Genomic DNA, 26222 nt, shown 5'->3' on the forward strand with positions numbered 1-26222 from the left:
CTGAGGGACTTCTTCCAGATTACACCATAGGCTGATATTTCAGATGTATCTGCTCTTCCCATGATGTGAGAGAGTTCCTGGATAGAGAAAAGGTTAAAAATGCTTGGGAGAAGAAAAATACTTTTAAGATGGAATCTTCTTTTCGTACTACTTAAAAAAAAAAAAAAGAAAAAAAAGGAATCTTCTACTATGCAATATTGTAAACTCCAGTCACCAAACAGGTCTATTTCTTTATAGGGCTTGGGGACTCCCTGCCTTCCATTTCTCTTTCTCTTAGCTCTTTGGTGACATGCAGCATGAAGATAATCTGAATCCGTGGTACTGGTTGTTTGATGAAGGTGGAAAAGTTCATTTTAGGATTGTGACTGTGTGGTCAGCAGGTATGACCGGCCAAGTAAATTGCCTAAGAAAGTGATTCTTGAAAACGCTGCTCAGGCCAGTTTGGGAGCTTCAGTTAAACGCCATGATGTCCCTTCTGCTCGTGATGGCCAACTGATCTGTGAACAGGGCCAGATCTGGTGGTCTCTTAGTAGGTCGTCCTTAATGACCTCCCTCCCTCTCTCACCACTTAGCCCCTAGTGGCTAGCCAGAGGTTTGCTGTGATTCCTTTCTTTGTGTCCCTTGTGAAGTCCTAGCTTCTCTAAGTCAGTTCCTGACAAGCTGCCCCTCTTTGAAGTGGATGAGGTCTCTCTCAGGAGCGGACATTTGAGCCAAGACCTGTCCCCAGTTGTATAGCTTAATAAATAATGATTGTGCTTGGCACAGAAATGGAAGTTTGAGAAATATCTGGTAATAAACAGTAACAATGCAAAGACCTAGCAGAGAACCAGTGTTCTAGTACACCTGCACTTTCTGAAAACCTGATGTGGTTTCTGTATCGTTCCCATTAAAAACAAGTTTCCTTGTACCAAGCCTCTTTTCCCTCCTGTCTGAAGAGTGAAGCTGTGATGACTGACCCGGCTCTGATGAAGGCCAAGGCTTCTAGGAGGCCATGTGCTGACAGTTTGATCTGTGATTTGACATTTGTAGATACAAATAATTCTAGTAGGGAGTCATACGTTCTTTGTGTGTGCTTGTGTGTTTTAATCTTACTTTAGCATCCCTCTGCTTTCTAGCTTGATTTTCTCTGTTTCTTGTTTTTCCCTTTTTCCATTCTCTCTTTTGATATCTAACTCTGTTGGTAGAATGCAGAGCATATGGAGGCCTAGTAACTTTACCATACTAGAGCTGGTAAAATGTCTTTAAAGTACTGGAGATGCAACTTACACCACTTTCAGATCAACTGGTATCTGTGTGCCTCTCTGTTGGAGGTACCTGCCCTAAGTAGAGGCGGGAAGTGCCTTTGTCTAATTAACTAATAAACAGAAGTTTTCCCTAAATGATCTGTATCTCTTCTATTCTCTTTCCCACTTTATTGCCTTTGGCCTGGAGACTGTTTCTTAGCCCTCCTTAATCTGTTTTTGGGGTTGTGTTGGTACAGGACAGATTGTAACATTTTTGTTTTTCTTTCTAGTCTGTGATTTGAATCCTCTGCTCTCCCAATGCAGCTTTGAATCGGTTTCTTTAAAACCCCTACATAAAACCTCAAGTGACCAATGTGTGGTCTCATTATGGTATTTTGGGTTAAAATAAAATGACATTGAGAAAGCTGGGTTCATCCACCCAGGCACATTTCACCAAAAAGAAATTCCGTGTGCCTTGAGTAAGACAATCTCCAAAGAGTGTATGAGCTAAAACTGAAACAGACTTGGGGATGGGGGGTGAGGAAAAGATAAATTTCAGCTCGATTTGCATAATTCAGCGTGCCAGGTATCCATCTCAATTTGATTATATTGGCCAGAGATAGGAAATAAAGAGGAGAGACAAACTTCAGAAAAGATAGCTTAGTAACTTTGGTCTGGTCCAGGTATATTTCTGGTATAAATGATGAAGCCAGCTGGGGTCTTCTGGTACACATTTGTGTGAACAGTGGTGTAGAGGACGTTGGTACTAATGTACTTTTGGAGCTTTGAAAAGAACTGGAGTATTTATAGGACCGTATGGCTCTTCATTCAGCAAATTGCTGACCTTAAAAACGCCTGAGGATTTGGAGGCACCTATAATCTTAATAAGGTTGGCTGTGCCCTGGGCCATTCTTTAACTTATTTGATTGTTCAGAGTGGACTTAGGGGGACCAGGTGAAAGACTGGCATTTTTGGAAAGTGGTCCAAGGCAGCCCTAGGAATTGAAAAAACACAGTGGCATTGCTGCTTCTCAGCGTCTTTACAGGACTTGATTGGATTGATGACAAACGGAATCTCCGACTGCATGTAAATCAAGTTCCTACAGCTCAGTGATGTGTCACAGATACCTTTTTTAGTACAGAAGGAGAAATTTTGGCAGGATGTAGAACTGTGCACTTAGAGAAATTTAGGATCTTTTTATATAACCCATGCAAGACCAGTCCAAGTTTGGAATTATAGATAAAGGGAGTGGGGGAAAACGAGAGCTTTTAAAGAGAAAGCAAATGAGGCCTTAAAGTTTTGCGACTAGGAGCAGTTTTTGCCTTTGCCTTTTTTGTTTGTTTTTGAGCAGTTATCTGCGAAGCAGTTTAATATGGAAGAAGGAGTATTTTAGAAACTAGGTCAGAAGAAGTAGGTGTGATTTAAAAGTGTTGTCTTTATTGAAAAGTTGCTATGTACCCTCCTGGGTGAAGCTCTGTTTATAAGGTTACATGACCCTTGGCTCTCTGTGTATTCCTTAAGTATACCATATCACCTAATGTTAAGGGACAAGTAAGCAGGGCAGAAAATGTCTACAAAACTGTGCCACTCAGTTGGGCTTGTGGTCCATCCACAGTAAGGTCCTTTCCCTAATAGAAACACCAAAGAATGGTTTGTGGGAGGAAGTACCTTTTCCTGGTGTCAACCCATACCACCTCATGTGGGTAGCAAGGTCTATACATTGTTTTTAATTATTGAGCACTACTGGGATGCAGTATCCCAACCTATCTTTCTTGCATACCATCAAGATTTCCTAGACTTTGATCATATTTCCCATTTCTCAGGAATTTTGGGGATAATAACTTTTTAGCTCACTTAATTGCCCAATCCTGTTACTGACTTACTTGCCAATATAAGAAGTCTTATGGTAGAACTTTTTTTGGAAAACCTGTGAGTACCTACCTTCCATTTGAAGGTTGCTTATAGTAATGCAACAAGTACTTAAATGAGCTTCTACAATGTATCAGTCACTGTGTTGTGAACATAGGATTCATAATTTCTGCTTCCATGGAGTACTTTCTAGTGGGGAAAGATGTAAGTAAATAATTACAAATAACCGTAATTGAATTTTAATAAATGTGCTGGAGGAGAAGTACCACCTTCAGTAAATTATCTTCCAGCTATTTTTTTAAAGTAAATTTTTATTTGTAATTACCTTGGCTACTGGGTGGCTTTATAATGTTGGGCTCTTGGGATGGGTACTGGTCAGTTCTGATTCCCTTTCCCTTCACTGCTCCAGGGTCAAGTGTTACAGGAAATTCTCCATCTAAGATTGGACTTGTAATGGGCTAGAGTCCATTGTTTCTCACCGAGGCTCTTCTTTGTGTGGAGATGCATTGCAGGACATTTGGCATCCTGCTCCCCAGGTAATAAATGCCAGTAGCACCACAGAGTTGATGTGATAACCAAAAAAAAAAAAAAAGGCACTTTCATACATTTATTTCCAAACACTTCTCAGGGGTTTGTTCTGGTTGAAAACTATTGGGCTTTACTGTCAGGATTCTTGGGAGGAGATTCTTTGGGATTCCTTTGGGAGAACAGACTGAAAGTAGGTAGAGGTTGAAAACTGGACTGATCAACCCTTTTGATGTCCGACTTGTGTGTTCTTGATTTTTAAGCAGGTATTTTGAAACTGCTTTCAACCCATTCTGCTTTTTCTCTCATTGAGGGTAAAGGGAAGTAATGTCTGTTGTACGTGTAGTTTATGAACTGGTACGTTAACAAGCATTTCACATATTTGATCATTTCAACTGTCTTTTATCTTTGTTAGACAGTTTTTAATCCCCATTTTACAGATGGTTCTGGTGCCAAGGGAAGTGACTTGCTCAGTGTAGTATCAAAGCCTGTGCTTTTTCTCTTTTTTTAAAAAGCATAATTTCAATTTATTTGTTAGCTAACCTCTGATTGACCACTTTGGGTTTCTGGTCTTGAGTATATGGGACCAGACCTTAAGTGTTCTGCTTTGCTTCTAGAAATTTGGGACTTGTGTAGGATGATAATAGCTAACATTTTGGGTGCTAGAGGATATAGCAGTCAGTTAAACACACATCCACCTCTAGTACCTCTAGACACATACCCACTAGCTTATATATTTTAGTTTAGACTATGAACATTAAACAAGATAAATAGTAAACCATAGAGTATTCTAGTGATACATGCTTGGGAGAAAGGTTAACAATGGACTAGGTCTAAGAGGTGTGCAGGATTGAAATTTTGGGTGGGTTTACCAGGGAAGGCCAAGTGAAAGTGTTACTTGATGTGGAAGAGAGCTATCCTAATACCTGAAGAAAGAGTATTCGTGGTGGAGAGATGGGTGAGGCCAGAGCATGTCCAGCTGGTTTGAAGAAGAGGGTTTTGTTTTAATGTATTAACTCATTTATTCAGCCCGGAGGGTGCTACTACTATTGTCTCTATTCTGTTGATGTAGAAACTAAGGGACAAGAGAAGTTGAAGGCCTTGCAAGGGCAGAGCTCTTAACCATTGTGTAGGACTGGCCACCCAGGGCCAAAGCATTTCCTCTGCACGACCGAGGTTAGGAATTGCAAGGCCTCTAGAATTTCACTTTCTCTTCCACAGTCCCCTTTCCTTTCCTACTTTTAAAGGAGGAAAGTTTGCTTTACACACACATCTTCACCGTCCTGGAGCTTATATGCTAGCCTGGGATACAGAACATGAGCAGGATAAGTAAAGTATATAGTATGTTAGTGATAACATGTTTAGGTGAACAAGACATCGCAGGGACTCGGTATAGGAATTTGGGAAAGCTTGGCTTTAACTGAGAATGCGGCTTATTTAGGAATCTGGGAATCTGAGGTGCATTCCTGGTGGTTTCTCTGTTGGCCACGCTCTGCCCTCTTCAGACCATTGTTTGGCTAAGGAGGCTGAACGTGCATCTGAATTCTAGAGTCACTTGGTACTGGAGATGGGAGGAGTTTTGGAAAGAGGGCACATGGCCCAAATGCTCCCAGACTGGACATGAGAATTGCCTAAGGAGATTCCTGGCCCTGTCCCAGAGCTGCTGATTCAGAATCTGGAGGGCAGGATTCCATTGTGTTGCTGAGGAGGTTAAGGTACAACCTGGCTAGTGCTTCGCTGCCACCCTTCCCCACCCCCCACAGCCCACCCCAGGGAATTGGTCAGAAAACTGGGAGGGGGACCCAGATGTCCTCTCAGTCTAGTACTTTTCACCATGTTGTGCTCCTGCCTTACTCTTGAGATTAAAAAGTTGTAAAGAAGGGGATGTTTAATTTTATCAAATGGCATTTCAGTTCCTGTTTAATCATCTTCTTGGGGCCCTCCTGTTTTTAAAACCTGGGATTGAAGCAGTACCTAAAGAGGAATTCTTTCTCAAGAAGTTGTGTGGTTTCCTCAGAGGCTTTTGTAATTCATTGGAAATGGGAGAGATTGGTTAGCTAAATTTGGTCTTCCAAAAAAGTGATCTTCATCATTTTCAGAAGAGCATTTTCTCTATGAAAGGTGGCTAATGAAAGTGCTCTGGATGAGAAGGACTTTATCATTTGTTGAGTTCATTAGCTTGGTGCTGTTGCTGCACTACTTGAAGGGCTCTTTCTGGAACCAAAGAAGAAATAAAATACCAGCACCTGGTTGTGGTTTTTCTGGCATGCCTCTTTTGGGTGGACAGCTGTGAGGTGGTTATTACAGTTGGCTCTCATAATCTGTTTTGAGTTTTGCTAGATGATTTAATGACTGTTACCCCATTGGTCTCTTTTTTTTTTTCTACCCTTAGTAAGTTTTCTCTGATCATCTCATCTGGAAGGATGGAGCACAGTAGCCTAAATATCTCTGAGCCAGGGAGAGAAGCCCCTTGTTCTCTATCAGTTTTAGAGACAGTATTGGTTGGAAGATCAAGTCTGGTTGCAACCCCTCCTAGGGGTTTGGTCAGGCTGGTGCTTCAGGTGGTGGCTTTGAAATGAGTTCTTTGTCTGCAAAGAGGAACATGCCCTAATCTTCTAGAATTATTTCTGTAAACAGAATAGGGTTGATAGAACTTTTCATTGAGTTTGGATTCTTTTTTAAGATTTTATGTATTTATTTATTTATTTATTTGAGAACACAGGTGGGCAGAGGGAGAGGAGAAATAGACTCCCCAATGAGCAGGGAGCCCGATGTGGGATTCGATCCCAGGACCTCGGGATCATGACCTGAGCTGAAGGCAGACACTTAACTGAGCTACCCAGGCGCCCCTGAATTTGGATTTTTAAATTTATATTCAATTTTGAAAGATTTTTTTTTTTAAATCTCTTTGGAGTGGTAGTTGTTAATTTCTCTCTCACCATAGGCAGATGACCAGTTTATTTAGAACTTGAATGAACTAGAACTAGAATGAATTGTTTTCCATCTCTTGTAAAGTAGAAAATGTGGGGTGTGATTATCAGGTTAAGAAAGCTAAGAATCTTAGGCCGAGTGGGTTTGATTTCCTGGGTCAGGTGCTGGTACGTCTGAAGAGATATTTTTCTTTTCCTGTCGTCAACTTAGCTTCAGAAAATCTAAAATAATGTCTCTGGTGAGGCAAAATAGGTTAAGGAATGTCTTATTGTCGTCCTAGGTCACAGACAGGGAAACCTGACTGTTTAAAATGCAAAACAAAATGAAGGAAGTCTCTTTATTTTAAGAGGCAGAGTCTGGGGATGGAACTCAAGCAGCTTTCTGGGCAGTTTCTCTTCAGTTCAGGTAGGGATCCTTGACCAGTTTTCAAAACTATGAAATACTGGAAGAGTAAGAAAAGGATGAGGAGGCTTTGGATACAGATGTTTGTGTGGCCAGGGAAGAGGGCACCGTGAGAATGATTTATTCTGACTAGCTAATGTGTACCAGGGTATAAAGGGTGATTCTTTTTAGGGGAGTCTACTCTGTCCATCCTAGGATCCCAGTGGAGCCACGTGGAGCTTGGGGGAAGCTGAAAGCGTTGATTGGGAGAGGCCTTACCTTTTATATTTGTCCCTGCCTGGACTGCCCCTCCACAGGGGAGGGTCCCAAACGGGAACTGGATCAACAGCTGCCGCCTGTCCCTGTAATCACAGGAAGCTGAGGCCGGGTGCCTTTGTATGGGAGCTCCGCAGCCAGACAATAGTTTGTGCTGGCGGGGCCATGTGGCGAGTCACGTGACCCGGGGCTGTTTTCTGCCGGGGTCCTTACCCATCTGTTCTCTCGGCTCTTTCTGGGTTATCAGGCGCCAGTCCAAGTCCTCCCAGGCAGCCAGCTTCATGGCCAGAGATTACGAGCACTAACCTTCCTGGCAGGGGCGGTGTGGCTTCGCGTTTATGCAGATTAGCCATGTGTTTCTCACTTCAAGGCGTTCCACAGGAAAAGCCTTTTCCTGTGTTTGGCTCTCAGTGGGCGGTTCCCAGCTTACTGTACTGGGACTCAGCAAGAAGCAGGCGTGCACGAGAGGGATCACAGTACACTGGCCCCCTCCCATTCCACCTCCAGTGCTACGTCACCACAACACAACCGCTCGCGCTCTCATACTGTTGGTGTCATTCATTCGGTGCCAAGATTGCTTTAAAAAATTCCCTTGGCCCCAGTTCAAACAGGAGTACAGCTGGGATGTGTTAGATTTTAGGCAGTCTGCCCTCAATTTGAGATGAGTTATAAATAGCAGTGCCGACTTCCTTAACTACCGCTCTCTGAGGTAAAATGCAGGTTAATTACTGTGGGAATCAATTAGGGGGTTCTTTCGGTTAAAGAGCCAGGGATGCTTTTTTTTTTATTGTTATTATTAAAAGTCATACAACAAATCTGGCCAGGAATGAATTGAAAGCACAAGGAGTAAGAAATAATATTTAGATGTCCAAATTCCAGGTTATGGCACTAAGTTTATTCTGGCCCCAGCTAGTTGGCATTTAGGATGACAGTACAAGTGGTAGTCAAGACTTCTCCTCTCTGATGGACAGCTTTTCCTCAGCCCTGGCCCATCCCTCTCCACTCCTGTTCTTGCCAGTCTTTGGGTACCAAATCTGGCTCCTTAGGTTTGTTGCCTGGGCACTTTCTTCCTGTATCTTTGGATTGAGACCGAAGCCTGGAGCTTTCCTCAGTTGGACTTTTATTTCAAGAAAATTAAGCTGATCTTTCTTGGTGCCACGGGAACATGGTGTGATACATTTTGGTGAATAGTATCTTTCTGTTTGGAAGTTTGAAGGAGAGGGCATTGGGGGTGGTGGTCTCTGCTCTCTTCACAGTCACTCATGGTCAGAAGTTGGAGAATTTGAAGCCCAGTTTGTTATATCTCAGCAATCCTGAGGGTTGTTATGGCTTTCCTTGGTGCAATAAGAAGTTGTCAGGGATTCTATTAGCTCATCGGTCTGGAGGGGCGTGTAATTCCTTCTGCTTGGAATAGGGGGACTCTGTGCAAATGGTTAGTCTACAAGCTGTTCTGAATATATTCAGAGGGTCCAGCCCACTAGGCATCCCTGCCTTTGATGCCCCTAAACTGCATCTTTTGATGCATTTTACTTGGCAGGCGGTTTGTAACACGGCCAGTGATCTGGAAAGAGATAATTGGTGGATGGAGATGGATTTTTTTTTCCTTATGGCTCCTCCCCCCCTCTTAAAAAATTTTTTTATGAATTCAGGAGAGTAGATAGCAAGGGGCCCAACTTCCCTGATCAAGGGGCATCATTTTCCTCTCATTTATGTGTCTTTGTGGCAGAGCCTTTGCTTTTGAAGTATCATCACAGTAATCTACTCCTGTGGTTTCCCATTGAAAGGATTTCCTCTCCATCATTCCCAGAGTGGAATCTCTGGCTCTTTGCAGCCAGAGTTTGGTGTTTCCCATTCCCTGCCTCTTCCTTGGTGCCTGCAGACTGCTGATACTGGCTTTTCTGTCTTGCATGTAGTAGGGATTTTTCTGGCTTGAAATTGCTGTTTTCCAATAAAACTGATTAGTGGTGATTTAAGGCCCCCTCTCTGTTATGAGAGATTGTAAGATGGCATTTCATCTATAACTGCAAATCACAAATCTTTCACAATGGTTTTAAATGTCAGAAGTGTGAGTTAGGTCTCTGCTTACCTCCCCTTCTAATATGAGCAGATGTTGAACTTTGACATGAGACCAGAGTAGCCAGATCGTTTGACCTGAATATGTTTTAGTTTGCAAAGCTGCATACTCTGCTGATTATAAACCTTTGGTGAGGGAGGGGGTAAGAAACCTGATGTCCAGGAAGGGGAAATGTCTTAATTTTATTTTTAAAATTAGAATTTCTTTGAGTTGCATTTATTTTTTGGTCTGCAAAGATTTCCTAAAGTTGACGAAGGAATCCTTGAAACCTTTATTAACTAGCCCCCTCTAAGTAACTGTCCTCCACTGGTAGTACAGGACCCTAGATATGACAGAGGAAAAGGTAACTTGCTTTTAGCCTTTTGTTTCTAAGCTGTGTTTGGGTATGCCTTTGCAGTTTGAAGACCTCTCTGGTATAGCATGGCACATAAGACTCTTCTCAAAAGTGTGCTTGTTCTCCCTTGGCTGTTCGTTCTACCCTGCCCTCTTTTTTTCTTTCAGTTCAGTCCACATTTTTTTTCTTCCCTCAAAGTCATAACCTGGTTTAGGGTGTGTCCCTAACCCTGTGGCTAGATGGTTTGATCTGGGCTTTCTCCCCATAGTATCCCCTACCTACTACTTACAGTAGGGCAGCCTAGCACATTGATGTTACTGAGCCCTAGCTCTGCACTTGGGGTCTGTGGCAGGGGCTGGAGGGGGATGATATTCAAGGTAAAACACCCGATCTCTGGCTTCCTAGAACATAATCTTGAGAGATGCACTCAGTTAACTAGACAACTAAATGCCAATCTTACAATTCTGACTGAATTTACTATAGGAGATTTAGAAATGTGAGAGATCAGTGTGCTGAAGAATGGCAAGTGCCTTCATGTTCAAGGATTGGGTTTCTGCTCGTGGAAGCCATTGTGGACAGGAGGGCAAGGCAGGATACCATTGTGTAGAGCTGAGCACTGACAAATGTGTAGAACTGGAGCACACTGGAGGGCTCTAGAGCCAGGCAGAAGCGCTATTTATTATTATCGATAATAGCCACTATTTACTGGGCATTTAAATGGCACTGTGTGTAGTGTGTTATGTGCATTTTATTATTTTTATTTTTTTTAAAGATTTTATTTATTTATTTGAGAGAGAGAGTGAGAGAGAGAGAGAGCACATGAGAGGGGGGAGGGTCAGAGGGAGAAGCAGACTCCCCGCCGAGCACGGAGCCCAATGCAGGACTCGATCCAGGGACTCCAGGATCATGACCTGAGCCGAAGGCAGTCGCTTAACCAACTGAGCCACCCAGGTGCCCTTTATTTTTAATATTTAGTTATTTATTTATGAGAGAGAGAGAGAGAGAGAGAGAGAGAGACAGATTGCGGGGGAGGGGCAGAAGGAGAGGGAGAGAATCCCAGACTCCCTGTTGAGTGCAGAACCTGGTGCGGGGCTGGGTCTCACAACCCTGAGATCCTGACCTGAGCTGAAACCAAGAGTCGGATGCTTAACCAGCTGAGCCACCCAGGCACTCCAAGTTATGTGTATTTTAGGTGAAAAACTTTTCACTGTTTAGATGGACTTATGCTCAAGATCAGACAGTGATAGAGTTAGGATTTGAACCCAAGTCTATAGATTTACTACATTCTTTGCACTTTTTATGCAGTACTGTACAGGATGTAGACAGGAATTTTGGAGCTATTGGTGAACAGGGAAAGATGAAAATGATTTGTGAGCACTGCTCTAAACTGTGCAGTCTAGTATGATAGTCACTAGCTACATGTGGTTATTTGAATATAATTAAAAGTAAATAAAAATAATTCAGTTCCGGGGTACCTGGGTGGCTCAGTCGGTTAAGTGTCTGCCTTTGGCTCAGGTCTTAATCCCAGGGTCCTGGGATCGAGCCCGGCGTTGGGCTCCCTGTTCAAGTGGAGTCTGCTTCTGCCTCTGTACCGTGCCCCCCACCTTGTGCTCCAGCTGGCTCTCTCTCACTCTCAAATGAATAAATAAAAAATCTTAAAAAAAAAAAATTCAGTTCCTCAGTCACACTAGCCATATATCAAGTACCTAATAGTCACATGTCACAGAAAATTTTATTGGACAGTATGTCTCTAGATCTCACTTAGTAGTATACGTTAGAATCATTCAAGGATCTTAAGGGGTGAGGGGGTCAGGGAACCCAAGCCCTTCCAGACTCACTAACTTGGAATCTGTGGGGAGACACCCAGGCATTTGTGCAGCCTCACAGAAAATTCTGATCTGTAGCCCTGGTTGATAGCTACTGCTCTAGAAGCTCCACAGTAACCATGGTAATGACTGCCCCTCTTGTGTTGTGGGGAGACCTGGATTGACAGAGATACCTAGAGTGGGCTGGTCTTTCTGTTGAGCAAATGTAGTCTCTTCACCTGGGGGCCACGTGGACAGCAGCTGCACTTGGGGATGAGCTGAGGATCTGGTGGCATAATGTGGCTGTGTAAGCCCCTGAGCTCTTTACGGGAGAGACTGGTGATGTTTTGGCTTCATTGCCAGGTGTATCTGGGGAAGATCACATGCTGTTTATTACTTAGTAGTCCAGTTGTTGTTAAATTTGAATTTCCTAAAGAGTCCCAAAAGAATTCATGTAGCTCCAAAATTAATGACTGAGATTTTATTGGAGCTTCTGATACAGAGGCAAGACTTGGGCCAAAATTTGTGGGTATGATTGTTGGAAACAGCACTTTAATAATACTGACATGTAGTAGTGATTTGGGATACAGTTTTACTGTGGTTCACTATAGTTTAGAAACTTAAAGGGTGCGTCCATCCTCCCTGTTACCTTTTTAGCTGACTTTGTTGCAGCCTAAGAATTTTGCCTCTGCTTTTTTTCCTTTTGGTGTTTAGAAGGATAGTTTCTGTGGCTTTTTGTCTTATCTATTTTCCTCATGACAGCTCAACTTTCCCTCCATTATAAAACACTTAGGTAGTACTCTGCCCCCTAAAAAAGACATGTACAGAGGGGCGCCTGGGTGGCTCAGATGGTTAAGCATCTGCCTTCGGCTCAGGTCATGATCCTAGGGTCCTGGGATCGAGCCCTGCGTCCGGCTCCCTGCTCAGTGGGGAGCCTGCTTCTGCCTCTGCCTCTCTCTCTCTCTCTCTCTCTCTCTCTGACTCTCATGAATAAATAAATTTTAAAAAATTAAAAAAAAGAAAAGAAAACATTAAAAAAAAAAGACATGTACAGAGAACCAGTTATCTGAATGTGCCTCCCCCTCCCCTTGTCTTTGAGGGCTTTTGTTGTTTTTTAAGGTCTTATCCACCTTAAATTATAGAATATTAATTACAGAAAAGCAGAACAGGAAGGGACCCTAGGTATAATCCAGACCAGTGGTTCTTAAAGTGTGGCCCCTGGACCAGCAGCATCAACCTCACTGGGGAACTATTACAACTGTGTAGCCTAGGCCCGACCCTAAACCTATAGAATCAGACACCCCGGGGGTGGGTCTCATCAGTCTGTGTTTTAAAAAGCCCTCTAGGTGATTTTGATGCATGCTAAAGTTCAAGAACCACTGAACTCCTTAATTTGAGAGCTAATGATACTCAGGCCCAGAGTGTTAATATCTATTCCCCATTCCCAATTTAAGGTTCAGTTTTCAAGTTTTGTGTTAAGTCCAGGCCTACTCTTCAACTCGGGTATATCTGTTTAAGGTTTTTAGGGGACCCCCCCCCAATAAATATAGGTAGGCATCTCTGACTGGAAAACATGCTGGGCTCTGTCATATATAGCTCCAGTAGGATAGAGTTATGTCAGAAAGTGAATGAGCTGATTGAACCTGTTGTCCCACAAAGAGCTGAAAGAAAGCTATGTTTGTAGCCAAATACTTGTGAAGTGTACTTTGAGTTTCCATTACTGGTGTACCTCTATATCTTGTCCTTTAAGGAAGCAAAAGTTCTATCCTCCTTACACATTCAAACTCTTAGGAGATGAACTTTTCAGTTGAGATGCCCAAGGCTCTAAATTCAGAGTCAACAACTATAACTTAGCCATGTTATCCATTTAGAAGAAAGCATAAATTTAAGTGCTTGTGCCATTTTGCCATAGTGTAAACAAGCTACAGATACGCAAGAAAAAAGGTTCCACTGTTGAAAGAATGGAAGCGTCTGGATGCTTATGTTTTTGAATCCCCAACCACAGTATTGAAGTATTATTAGTTTTGGTGGCGTTGAACAGGGTCATGGCAGAGTATAATAGCAGCACCGTCCTTTCCCGACTGAAGGGCCTTTGTTCTGATTTTCTGCACCAGAGAGTACATAAATTCATGTTCCACACCTGGCCTGTCCCTTGGACCTCAAATAGTACCTCACTTACAAAGTAGTACATAGCTTTCATAGTGGTATTTTCATTTCACATATGGTAAAATCAAGGTTATGAGGAAGGTTAAATGACTTGCCCAAGGATTACTGGGTCTGTACCACTACTTTCTCACAGTAACTGTTTTCCTATGTGGCATACAGACCTGTACGCTTGGGTTTATGTTCATACTGGCCAGAGGCTATCAAAGCTTCAGGTTAATGAAATGCTTTTTATTTTGTAGCCATCCAGTCCAATGGATCAGATGGGCAAGATGAGACCTCAGCCATATGGCGGGACTAACCCATACTCGCAACAACAGGGACCTTCATCAGGACCGCAGCAAGGACATGGGTACCCAGGGCAGCCATATGGGTCCCAGACCCCGCAGCGGTACCCAATGGCCATGCAGGGCCGGGCGCAGAGTGCCATGGGCAGCCTCTCTTATGCACAGCAGGTAGATGGTGACTCCAATTACCTTAACCCTTGTTGCTGTCCATGATCTGGTCTTGCGCTGTAGAATCAGAATGAGTCTTTGGCATCTAAACCTCTCAAAAGGAGCATAGGCCATTGAGCTCAGTTGTCTACAGTATGCTGCTTACAAGGCCGAGGTTGTGGGCATCATCCCATGTTTGCTCGAAGAAAGACTGTTCCCTGGCCTTAGGCTGTACATATCTGTGTCCTTTGATCTGACTGGCCTGCTTGTACCTACTGAGTAGTGATCTCCAAGGGAGGTGGGGGAAAAAAGGCAGGGGCCAGGCACCTATCCACTGCAATCAAGAAAAGCCCTTCGTGCCGTGTGCCCTGGGGATGGAAAAGGCCCTTCATGTTTCCCAAGGCCTTCGATGTATAGCTGTCTGATTTAAAATGAAAGATTAGTAGGAGGGACTGGGAATAGAAGAAAAGGGGAAGATTGAACGGTAGCGATGCTAACAGTGCTGTTATAAATGTTAAGATTTCTCTCATCTCCTTTTGTCTGGCCATCTGCACCATTATCTTTTTATTGTCATTTTTTGTTTTGACAGCATTTTCTATCATTTATATTTGAGTAATACTCATACTGAAAATGGTGATGGACAGAATATAAAACCTAACTTCTAAGACTTTAAAACAAAGTATGCCCTTAAAAATGGAAAATAGGATGCTGTCACTCTGGGGGGTTTTTTTGTTTGTTTTTTGGGGCTTGTTTGTTTGTTTGTTTTTCTAGTGAGCAGATGGAGGAGACATGGGTGGGTATTAGTGGGTTGGTTGTTTTTATTTTTGCCTACTTGCCAGATACACCCCCAGTGTCTAGAATTGAGCCTGGTACAAGTAAACAAGTAGGCTCTTAGATATTTTTTGAATGAAAAAGAGAACCAGAGTAGCTTAGTGATTTGCACACTGTCTGGGTTACTAAACCCGACGTTTTTAGTCAGCTAAGCCAGGCTGCTGTTGACCATTTGTTGTGGCTAGGATACAGATTCCTAGCACTTACAAAAACAGTCTAGGCCATGATAAAGAGGAGGTTCACTGGTGAAAACGGCTGCTCTCGAACTCTTGTAAATTGCCCAAATATTAAACTGTAAGTTTTCTGTAGATGAATGCAGTCCACTTGTAAACAAACCAACTAGTAACCCAGCTGGGCTGTCCTTCCTGGCTCAGTGTAGAGAGGGACAGTAGGAAAGACTATGGGCCTTCTAAGTGGGAAGCTTGGCTTGCCTGCTTCCTGTACCCATCCTCAGGCTGTCTTCTGACAGAATACCTTCGTCCAGAAGAGTCTGTGCTAAAAGTATCCTTTCCTTTCCTACAGATTCCTCCTTACGGACAACAAGGCCCCAGTGGGTATGGTCAGCAGGGCCAGACTCCATATTACAACCAGCAAAGTCCTCACCCCCAGCAGCAGCAGCCGCCCTACTCCCAGCAGCCGCCGTCCCAGAACCCTCACGCCCAGCCTTCCTATCAGCAGCAACCGCAGTCTCAGCCCCCACAGCTCCAGGCTTCTCAGCCTCCCTATTCCCAGCAGCCATCCCAGCCTCCACATCAGCAGTCCCCAACTCCATACCCCTCCCAGCAGTCCACCCCCCAACAGCACCCCCAGAGCCAGCCCCCTTACTCACAGCCGCAGGCACAGTCTCCCTACCAGCAGCAGCAACCTCAGCAGCCAGCCTCCTCGACGCTCTCCCAGCAGGCTGCGTACCCTCAGCCCCAGTCTCAGCAGCCACAGCAAACTGCCTATTCCCAGCAGCGCTTCCCTCCACCACAGGTAAGGTGCTCCAGCCTCCCGCCCTTCCCTGCGTGTGACCACAGACAGCTTGGGGCATGGTGTCAGGAGAACTTTGCCATACAAATTGGGTCTCTAATGTGCACTTAAAAACCAACTAAATAAACTCTGGGTAAACATGCTAACTGGATTGATTGAACTTTATTTTTAAGTTTTTATTTTAATTCCAGCTAGTTAACATACAGTGTCATATTAGTTTCAGGTGTACAGTATAGTGATTCAACCCTTCATATGTCACCTGGTGCTCATTGACCTTCTTGTCTTAAGAGCCACACCTTGTGTTTTTCTGCCTTCAGATTATATTGTGCACAATTGGGCAGTTTCTTGCTCCCACCTGCCCTCTGTGAGATAGTCTTGTAGCCCTTTCACCATGAAGCAAACTTGCCTGGTTTACCAATACCAGGCCTTCACAGCATTTGTTTTTCTTATTTTAGGAGTTATCTCAAGATTCATTTGGGTCTCAGGCATCCTCAGCCCCCTCAATGACCTCCAGTAAGGGAGGGCAAGAAGATATGAACCTGAGTCTTCAGTCAAGACCCTCAAGCTTGCCTGTGAGTATTCTTGCCAACCTCTAAAAGATGATGGGGCAGAGAGGAAAGCAAAGAAAACTGGTTTCTGGTTGGATGTTTTGGTGATATGACCTAAATAAACAATGAGCTATTCCTTGAATTCAGGTTGAAAATTCTAAATAGGAATTTATGGACTGACCTTGTGGAATGTCTGTTTTGGCTGGCTGCCTGGGGAATAGGTTTGGTGATCTCTATTTAGAGTTGTTTGGTTTTGTGTTTTATTTTTTACATCTTGGGCTCAGAGACGTGGACCCAGGTAAGGGACAGAGAAGAAGAAGATATTGTAAGCACTGTCTGCTCTCCATCAAAGTTGAGAGAAGTTTCAGGGTTGTTTTGACCTTATTTTCGAGGGTTTAATTTCTAGGTTTTTGTCTTCATATTTAGCTAGGAGGTACAATCTGGGGTGCATTCAGCATGGATTTTCCCATTGAGCATGGGCTGAGTAAAAGCAGTTTTTCTGATCATTTTTTGTGAATAGGTGCTTCTGTCTAGTAGAGTGCTTGGTGCCCAGATGCTTGATTGCTGTTCATGGATGGACTGACTGTATCCTGAGAAAGGCAGTACAGTCTGCTGATGAAGAGCTAGGGCTCTAGAGCCAGAGTTCCTGGGTCTGCATTTTGACTCAGCCACTAACTCTGTAGCCTTGGGCAAGTCACTTAACCTTCCCCTGCCTTCATTTTTGCATCCGTAAAATGAACCTAAAAGTACCCACTTCATTGAGTGGTTATTAACATGAGATAGGTTAAAATAGAGTGCTCATGCATTGTGGGCACTCCATAAATGTCAGAGATTCTAATCATCATCTCAGAGGGCATAGGGACTCTATTTGATACCTGAGAGCACCAACTAGTTAATAGACTGGTTCTGGGAACATTTACCCCTAGTCTTAGCTCTGGTTATATGTGAGCAAGTCAGGCTCTGAAAATTAATCTGCTGGGCCCAGGAATAAAATGGGCTGCTATAAAATCTGGTAAGACCGTTGGTAGCAAACCCTCCATTACAAATCCTGCTTCAATTAGTATTTAGAAATAGAAATTCAGCCACACATGTCTAAATAAAAAAGTCTTTTGAAAAAAAATTTTTTTTTTAATTTATTTATTTGACAGAGAGAGACACAGCGAGAGAGGGAACACAAGCAGGGGGAGTGGGAGGGGGAGAAGCAGGCTTCTTGCAGAGCAGGGAGCCCAGTGCGGGGCTCGATCCCAGCACCCTGGGATCATGACCTGAGCCGAAGGCAGATGCTTAATGACTGACCCACCCAGGGACCCCTCTTTTGGAATTTTTATTCTCCGATTTGAAGCCTATCTCTTCAGTTATTCTGACTTGGGAGAAAATCGTCTCTGGATCTTTAACGAATAGGTAGGAGGCAGGAACTCTCTTGATCATGAAGCCTTTCTTCATCACGAAGCCTCTCCTGGCTTCCCCTGAAGATCTCTGAGCCATAACCTGCGTAGGGCAAGGTTTCCAGAGTCCCTCAGTACCGTTGTGCAGGCATCCCAGGCCAGAATGAATAACCACTGTCAGATAGGACCCCTGAGATTGTTGACTTTCTCAGTTGAGGAATTGGGTGAGGATGTGTCTGAATAAGGCAATCCTTCTTTGTTGCCTTTTCATTAATGACTGTTGCAATCCTTTTCTGCATCCCAAACTTCACTGGGATGTGTTTTTTAACTTGATTCAGTCGGAAATGTAAAACTACTCCCTCATCATCTGTGGTCTGTAGCTAAATCTGGGTGAGGTGCTACTGTGGCAAGAAACCAAATCAGTGGATTTTTGCCAGTGCTTTAAGTTGCTCCCCATCAGAAAGTTTCTGCTTGCTCCTAGTAATCTTCCAGCAGAACTGTATTTGTTATTTTTCAATCCTGAGAAGCCTAGCATACAAACACATTGCATGTCTTCTCAGGGTTGAGAGCCTTGTGCTGTCAAATCCAGAGCTTCTGATTTGACCCGCTGAAGTGAAGGCACTGGCACCTTCGTGGGCCCAGGGGAGGATTATTCCTGGGCAGCCTATCACAAGGAGCATTCCCAAGCTCAGGCTTCTACTATAGATTCATCCAAATGGGTCATTTGCTCTGTGGTAGAAGCTCTATGTGGGAGGTAAGCTGGCTGGGTTATTGGCGTCTTGTTTGTTGAATTGCTTTTTATCCGTCTGCTATTTGGACTAAGAAACAAAAGGTGGTTATTCTTTGAAATTTTGGTTTGATGCCAGATTTGCCTAGCCAGGCTGGGAAACGGTCACATTTGAAGAAAGGAGAAGTCGGGATTCCCTAGAAGGGGCCCACTCTTTTCTGAAACAGTTGTGTCAAGGGATCCTAGGTTTGCTGGTGTATTCCTTCACTCAGCAGATGTTTATGGGGCACCTCTTCGTGTTTTCTCCAGAACAGAAGCTGGGCTGACTGGAGGACAGCCTCCAGTTTTCCACAACCCCCTCTTCACTCATTCACCTTACCCACTTAGCCCTAAGGGCTTTATGATTGTGACCCTTTATTTAAAGACTCATTATCGTTTCTGATCCTGATCATTACAAAAATTAGATTTTGAGGAGTTTTTGCTCAGCTATTAATGCCAAACCCTTTAGCTGCTATTATCCTGATTATGTTATCCCTCTACTTAAAACCTCTCAACTATTTTTCATTAATCTTAGAATAAAATCCAAAATCCTTAATATTATGTAGGCTGCCCCCCTTTCTGAATGGTCTGGAATGAGGCCTGAGACTTTGCATTTCTAACAAATTCCTTGATGCTGCTGATGTTGCTAGGCCAGGGATGGCACTGTGAGAACCTCTACTTCATCCTTTTTTGCCTTTTGCCTTGTTATTATGACTTTGTCTCAGTTTTTTAAGGCCCCATGCTTTTTTCTGCTTCTAGGCCTCTACACAGACCCTTCCCTTAGCCTAATACACATTTCCTCCTAACTCCTCTTGTTCATATTTCAGACTACATCTTCAAGATTATTTCCTCAGAAAACTTCTTAATCAAATGTCAAAACTCAGCTTAAGTAATTTCTATGATGCCCTCACTGACTAAAGTCAGTTTTTATTTAAAAAACAACAACAACAAAAAACCCTGCAGTATTTAAGACATATTAAAAGGTATAAAGAATGATTCAGTGCCTGAGGACCCATCTTTAGAAAGCAAACCTTGGTAACATAGGTAAAAGCACCTTATATAGCCCTCTGGGATCACTTCCCCATCCTTATACCAGGAGAAACACTATCCTATATCTGAGGTTTCTTTGTTTCACGTCACTAGAGCAATTTGCTGATACCTCTGCACTTGGGTCTCTCCCACTTGATGGTAAGCTTCTGGAGGGCAGTCCAGGCACTGTGTTGCTGACCTTTTTGCCCCTAACATCTTATTTCATGATGCCCCAGACCAGTGGTTTTCTACCTTGGCTGCATGTTAGAATTACCTGGGGAGCAAATATTCTTTAAAAACCAATGGCTGAGGTTCACAGAGTTCTGAATTGTTTGGGGTTGACGGGGCTTCGTCTTTGCTATGGTTAGAAGCTGCCCCTGGTGATTCTGATTTGTAGCCCTGGTAGAGATCCACTAATCCAAACTGTGTCAGGTTCCTTTGCTAAAATAGACTGTCTTAGCACCCATGTTTTTGGTCAGTATTTATCTCAAATGCAATTTCAATTACTTATTTAACACAAGTGCAGTGAGGGCTGACTGTCTTGTTCATGGCCATCATAGTGCCTGGCATAAGTTGGGCTCCAGTTCAGTGAACGAATGAACCTGAGCAGTATTTATTACGTTGTTCATTCAGAAAGTGTATGTCTGACAGGGGACAGCTTGACCATATTGTAAGATTGTTGTTTTCCAATGCGAGGGCAAGGCAGGTATCACAGCCTGTTACGAGAAGGCCTAAACTCCATTTTAGAAGATGGATTAATTCATTTGTGCTTCCTGACAGTGGCCTTAGGAAGAAGTGAGGTTAGGGTTTGTCATCTGTCTTGTAAAATAGCTACTACTTCACCTTATGGTAAGAAGGTTCTTGTAAGGGATGGGTAAGCAAATCTCTAGGTGTTTCATTAAGTCTTTAATTTCCTTTAGTTTGGAGCAAAATCTTTAAGGGTCTCATCTGAAAATTGGTATCTGACTTTTGATTATAATCATTTCTGGGAATGACTTGGAGTTGCATCTTTAAAAGCTTCTGTTTAAGTGATTCATTCAAGTGTATGTGGTTTCCCTAGAATAATGAATGCTTCCCAATTTTTTTCTTACTGAGGCACATTTGTAAATTTACATTATAATCTGAAAGTGTACTTGGGATAGAGTTTCCATTCGGTGGTGGAAAATAGATATAGGATTGAAAGCTCAGCTCTGGAAAGGTTAAGTAGATCGGTGCTTCTCAAACTTTAGCATGCACTGAGAATCATCTGGAGATTAATTAAAACACAGATTCCTGGGGCGCATGGGTGGCTGGCTCAGTCGGTTAAGCGGCTGCCTTTGGCTTGGGTCATGATCTCAGGGTCCTGGGATTGAGCCCTCCATTGTTGTCAGATTCCCTGCTCGGTGGAGAGTCTGCTTATGTCTCTCTCTCTTTCTCTGACTCTCAAATAAATATATCTTTTTTAAAAAATCTGGCAAGTTAACATTATTGCTTTAAAAACCTGGCTACCTGTTGCCAGTGGGTTTAAGCCCAAGTGTGACACAAGTTCTTTTGTGATCTGGAGGATAAGGATATTTAAAAAAAAAAAAAAAGTGGTTAAGTTTCCTGTCCCTCAAGTAAAAGCTAGTACACTGTTTGCTGTGGGTACTTTATAGAAGGCAGACAGGCATTTAGACAAGGGTTAGACTTTGATGACTTCTGAGGTCGCCTGTGATTTAAATATGACATGGTTGCTGCTCTCAAGTATTCTTCTTTGTTTCATTAGTAAAACAGGTAGAAGAATGTATGCCTGAATGTTACAATGGGTGCTTTCCTAGTTTGGTGAAGTTGGTGATCATTTATATTTAAATAGTTGAGGGAAAACATGGCAGAAGTTTAGAATGACCTAGATATGGACATACTTGGGTGGTTGGAAAGGAGAAGTATAGCCAGGGGTGGGGTATAGTATAGATGCTACTGGGGGACTGGTCAGGATCAGGCTTCTAGGGGTTGGAGAGTAACGGGAAGGAAAGCTAGATTACAGGGGTTAGGGCCCTGGTGGGCTAAGTAAGCCATTTGAATTTGACCTTAGAGGCCTGCAGATATGCTGTTAGAGCAGTAACATGATAAAACTAATGTTTAAAAAATAATCCATTCATGTATAGTGTGGTTTGAAAAGGGGAGAGTCTGGAAGCAAGGGGAGAAGTTAAACTGTTGAAATAATTCTGGCCAGAGGTGTGGAGTTGTACCCCTCTGTGTCATTTGCATAGCCAACTAGGCCCAGTTCTAAGCTGTGCAAGAGAGATTCTGTAGAACTGAGAACTGGTAGAAAATTTAATGATCTTGAAGGGGGTGGGGAGAAAGATGTCATTGACAGAAATAGAAAGGCTAATAGGAAAACTCATTTTTGGGGAAAAGTTAAGTTCCATATAGTGAAATGTTTAAAAACAAATGCTTAGCTCCTAGTTGGAAACAGAAGACTGCAACCTGGGTAAGAGCTGAGGCTGGGTTGAGTCGGAGAGTGGTCTGTGGAGTGATTCATAGTTAAACCACAGAATGAAGGAGGCCTCCCAGGCCATGGCTTATGGAGGGAGGAGCCAGTGGGAGCCCTTGACAGTGCCTGTAGTCATCAGGTAGAAGTGCCCAACAGATAGCTGGTGAGCTTGGAGGAGGACCAGGATTGTGTACTGTTTATGGAAGCCCAGTGTGTGGGGGGATGGTCCATATCACATATTTCAAAGAATATAAAGTTGGATTTGTCAGAAAGCAGGTTATGGGGTTCCTTTTTACGTGTTGAGAGGACCTGATTTCTGAGGGCTGGAGCAAAGGAAATGAACAAAGGAAAGGTGTAAATGTAAAGAACATTCTTGAACGGCATTGGAGGGAGGGGGCAGCTGAATCAGCCCAAATTCCTCCGCTTCATCTGGAGACCCGCATATGTATAAGGCAGGCAGATAGAAGGGTGAAGATGCTGGCAGAATATTAGGAGGGTATAAACAGACTTATCTTTCAGGAGTTGTGAAGAAAGGAATCAAGGGCACTCACTGGGTTAGCTCACAAAGGACACTGTACCCTTGACTGGGGAAAGTTGGAGAGGCTGCTGTTGAAGAGCTGCATCATACTTGTTTCTTCTGGTTAGGGTAAGAGTGGAGGTTGTTGACGCTGGGAATGAGGTAGAGAATAGGATTAGGATTCTTCATGTCTATTGAATTATCTACAGATTTTTTTTTTTAATCACTTGGGTTTCCAAGCCCTTCTTTAGATTTCACTTAATAAGAATGTAGCTATTAGCACTCATGTTTTACTACTTTGATGTTCTCAGACCCCGAGAGCTTGGGTTCCAGTGATCTGGAAAGACGAAATGGGAGGGAACTATGTGGTTCCTGTAGAATCCAAATCTTAAGAGGGCAGGAGAGTGAGGCCAGGAACAGAGCTTACAGGCAACACCAATCCTCCTAGAAGAGCAGGAATTGAAATATACTAAGTAACCACTCCTTTTTTATATTAGAAGAAACTAAGGGTCAGAACCAGGATTTGAATCCAGCTCTCTCTGATATTTCAGACGAAATACTTCCTCTGGCATCTCACTCAGCAGAAGAAAGACAATCTGATCCTCTCTTCAAGTTCAGCCAAAAGTCTCAACCCCTTTGCCATTTAATATTTACCAGACTTGTCCTGAAAGGATTTCCATTTCACTTTTGTTTCCCCAGGCCTTCTTGTCATGGAGGCACAGATGAGTTGTGAAAAGGACAGCCGCAGTACAGGGAGGGTGGGAGAGGGAACATGTCCAAATGTTAGGGCAGGTCTGCTGGAGGGGCTGACCAACGGGGGATGCCCTCAAAAAGTGGAAAGCTGACTAGAGTTTGGTTCTTTGGTTCCCCTTGAATTGGACAGGAGCAAGTCCTGTTCTGAGCCTTTCTTCTTAAAGCACAGTGTCCTGATTAATGCTAATGTTAATCAAGTAGAGCCTTGCTACTGAAAAAATGTGGTCTGTTATCTAGCAGCATGGACATCACCTGGGAATTGTCTTAGAAATGCAGGTTCTTGGGTCCTACCCAGCTTTATTGAATCCAACACTGTTAACAAGATCCCCAGGTGATTCATTTGTCTAATGGTTTAGAAGCAAGGAGTTAGACCCTGAGAATGGAGAGTAAAATTTTCAAATGAAATATCAAGCTGGGGACTTTGGAGTACAATGAGTTTTACTGTGTCTGGTAATGTTTAAATAATCTCTGAGTGTGGGGGATGGGAGTCGGAGACCACCACCACTTGCTTTGTGGTGCTTTGGGGGCCCTGGTTCCCCATGCCTACCGGCCAGACCCCACTGTGAGGCCATTGGCAGCTCCCAGCAGACCTGTGCAGCCTCATCTCCAGCTGCCTGGGTGTGCCTCAAGCGCCTCACAACCCCCAGTCCTTCCTGCCAATTGTCTTCGTGCCAAAGATGTCTGCCCATCTACCTTCCCGCTCTCTTAATGCCCAGCAAACTCCTACTTTGGCTTCAAAACCTAGCTGAAATACTTTCTCTGAGACTTCCCCAGTTTCTTATGTTGGCCTGGCATTATGCAGGCACCCTGCTTGTGCATCAGGTCTGCATCTAGCACCTGGGCCAGGCAGCTGGCTGAGCAGCCCCAGGTTCTTGCTGCCCACCTGAGCTTGGAGGCCAGCTTTTCGTTGTCTGTTTACTGGGGGGAGTGACAGAAACCCTCTGAAGGCTTAAAAAACTGGAATGCTTGAAGGATTTAAATTTTACACTGTGTTGCCTTTTGTCACATTTCATGGTAAAAGGAAACAGGCCAGCAGTTTTTGCCTAGGCTTTTGACGGCTTATTTTCAAGGGGCTAACAAAAATGCCACTAGCAGTTTTGGTACTCAGAGAGGCTGGGCCTTTCTGAGCTTGGTGACCTGTTTTCTTTATATATCTGACTGTGCATCTGTGCTTGCTCCCCTTGAACTGTAGCCCAGGTGCTCTCAAAAAGTCTCAGAAAGGAAATCCCCACCCCCTCTGTCATATCTGCCCAGACTGTACTTTGTGCAAGTAGCCGTCCCTGCTCGAGAACGCTGGTTCTCTGGCAGGGCTAGCCAATCCGCTTCTCCGTCTTAGTCACGCTGCTCCGGCCCTGATACCGCCTGGTGCCTGCTGGGGCCCGTGCTGCTAGTGCGCAGTACTGTATGCTTGTTCCTGGGCCCATTTCCTGTTTCTATTCTGGTCACTGGTGGCTCAGCTCTGCTTCCTGCCTGTGTGTCTCACACAGATTCCTCTTGCTAGAACCTTTTGTTTTCTTCAGAACAACTTCAGTCTGAAAACGAACGGAGCCTTACTTCTGGTGTGATGGCTCCTGGGGTCAGTTAGCTCTTCTGAGGACTGGCAGGAAGTACCTCCTTCCCACCAAGCAAACCATACCCTTTGGATTTGACCTTGTTCTTCAGTTTGTCCCCAGCCCTGCTACATACAGGAAGCTGGTGGCTCGTTGCTCAGACCAGAAATTGCTATAAGACAAAGAGCTGGGATCTTTTGCAGCCAAACCTGTCCTCACTCCTCAGCTGCTCAGGATTGTCAGGACTGGTTCTTTTTCACCTGGAGCTTATAAACATATTTCTTGCTGCTGTGGAAGATACTTGGTACCCTTTCTAGCCTAAACCTCCCTAAAGTCCAGAGAATACATATATGGGGTTGGGCAGGTAATGCTATCCTCAGCAGAGTAAAAGCTTGCAGAGAGTATAGAGATGGAAAGCAAGCATGTGCTGACTCAGCCTTCTGTCCTGTGTGAGCAGTCCAGCCCCCCCCCACCCCCACTCTGGGGTTAGAGTGGGAGGGAGAAAGTACAGAGAGGTGTAAAAAAGGGAAGAAGTAAAGGAGCTTGTTCTGGACAACTGTATTTTAAAGTTCTAAGACCCCTCCATCTTGCCCATTTTCCCCAGAAGATGCTGTCTTGGCAGAGAATATGCCTTGTGAATAACTCTGTTCTCCTCTCTCTTTCACAACTATTCTTTTGGGATCATCTGATAATCCTGTGTCAGATGGAGTGGTTTCTACAGGTATGTTTAATAGAGAGGGATTTAATATAGGGTTGTGGGCTTAACAAATTTGCTAGAAAGGTTGAGGAAGCATGCTCTAGGCTTGCCCTTCAGGAGCAGGACCTAAAACTAGATTTGACCCACCAAGGAAACTCCTACCTTTGAGCCACTATCATATTAATTGCTCTAAATCTGCTATCCAGGGATCAGTAAGTAGAGTCAAGAAGGAGCGGCTGCTGCCACCAGAACCAGCACCCAGTTTACTGGAAGAGGAAGCCAGAATGCTGTTGCAGGAACAAGTGAAGAAGACAGAAATATGGTCTCTGCCATACTTTGATCTAATCTTGAGTTTGCTTCTAATTAGTACAACCTGAATTGTATCTAAACCCATTCACAAGGGATTCTGGGAAACATGGTTTTTAGCTTTTTAACCTCTACAATTAAGAAAAGAGTAGAATGGAGACAGCATGAGCTGGTCCATAGAATGTTCACTACACTAACACAAACATCACACCCCCTCCCCCTTACCCCCTAACCCCCTAACCTTACATATGAGGAACCTAAGACCCAGAAAGGGTAAAGGACTTGCCCAAGTCATTCGGTAAACGAGAACATTCAGTTCCTGACTTCCAGTCCAGTGCTTTTACTATTACCAACTCCTATAAAGGATCAGTAAAAAGCTCCTTTGAGAGAAAGAAGAATGC

General features: G+C 43.7%; 1 protein-coding gene across 4 annotated transcripts in view; it reads left to right on the forward strand.

The window, feature by feature from the left end:
• Positions 1-26222, forward strand: part of ARID1A (AT-rich interaction domain 1A) — a 66476-nt gene that overhangs the window by 12270 nt on the left and 27984 nt on the right. For all 4 annotated transcript variants that reach the window (XM_027598310.2, XM_027598329.2, XM_027598336.2 and 1 more), the window contains exons 2-4: positions 13824-14036; positions 15369-15821; positions 16274-16390. In XM_027598310.2, the coding sequence (XP_027454111.1) occupies positions 13824-14036; positions 15369-15821; positions 16274-16390 (783 nt within the window). The remainder of the gene's footprint in view (positions 1-13823; positions 14037-15368; positions 15822-16273; positions 16391-26222) is intronic.

The sequence above is a fragment of the Zalophus californianus genome, chromosome 4 (assembly GCF_009762305.2).
Source record: "Zalophus californianus isolate mZalCal1 chromosome 4, mZalCal1.pri.v2, whole genome shotgun sequence".
NCBI classification, from domain to species: domain Eukaryota; kingdom Metazoa; phylum Chordata; class Mammalia; order Carnivora; family Otariidae; genus Zalophus; species Zalophus californianus.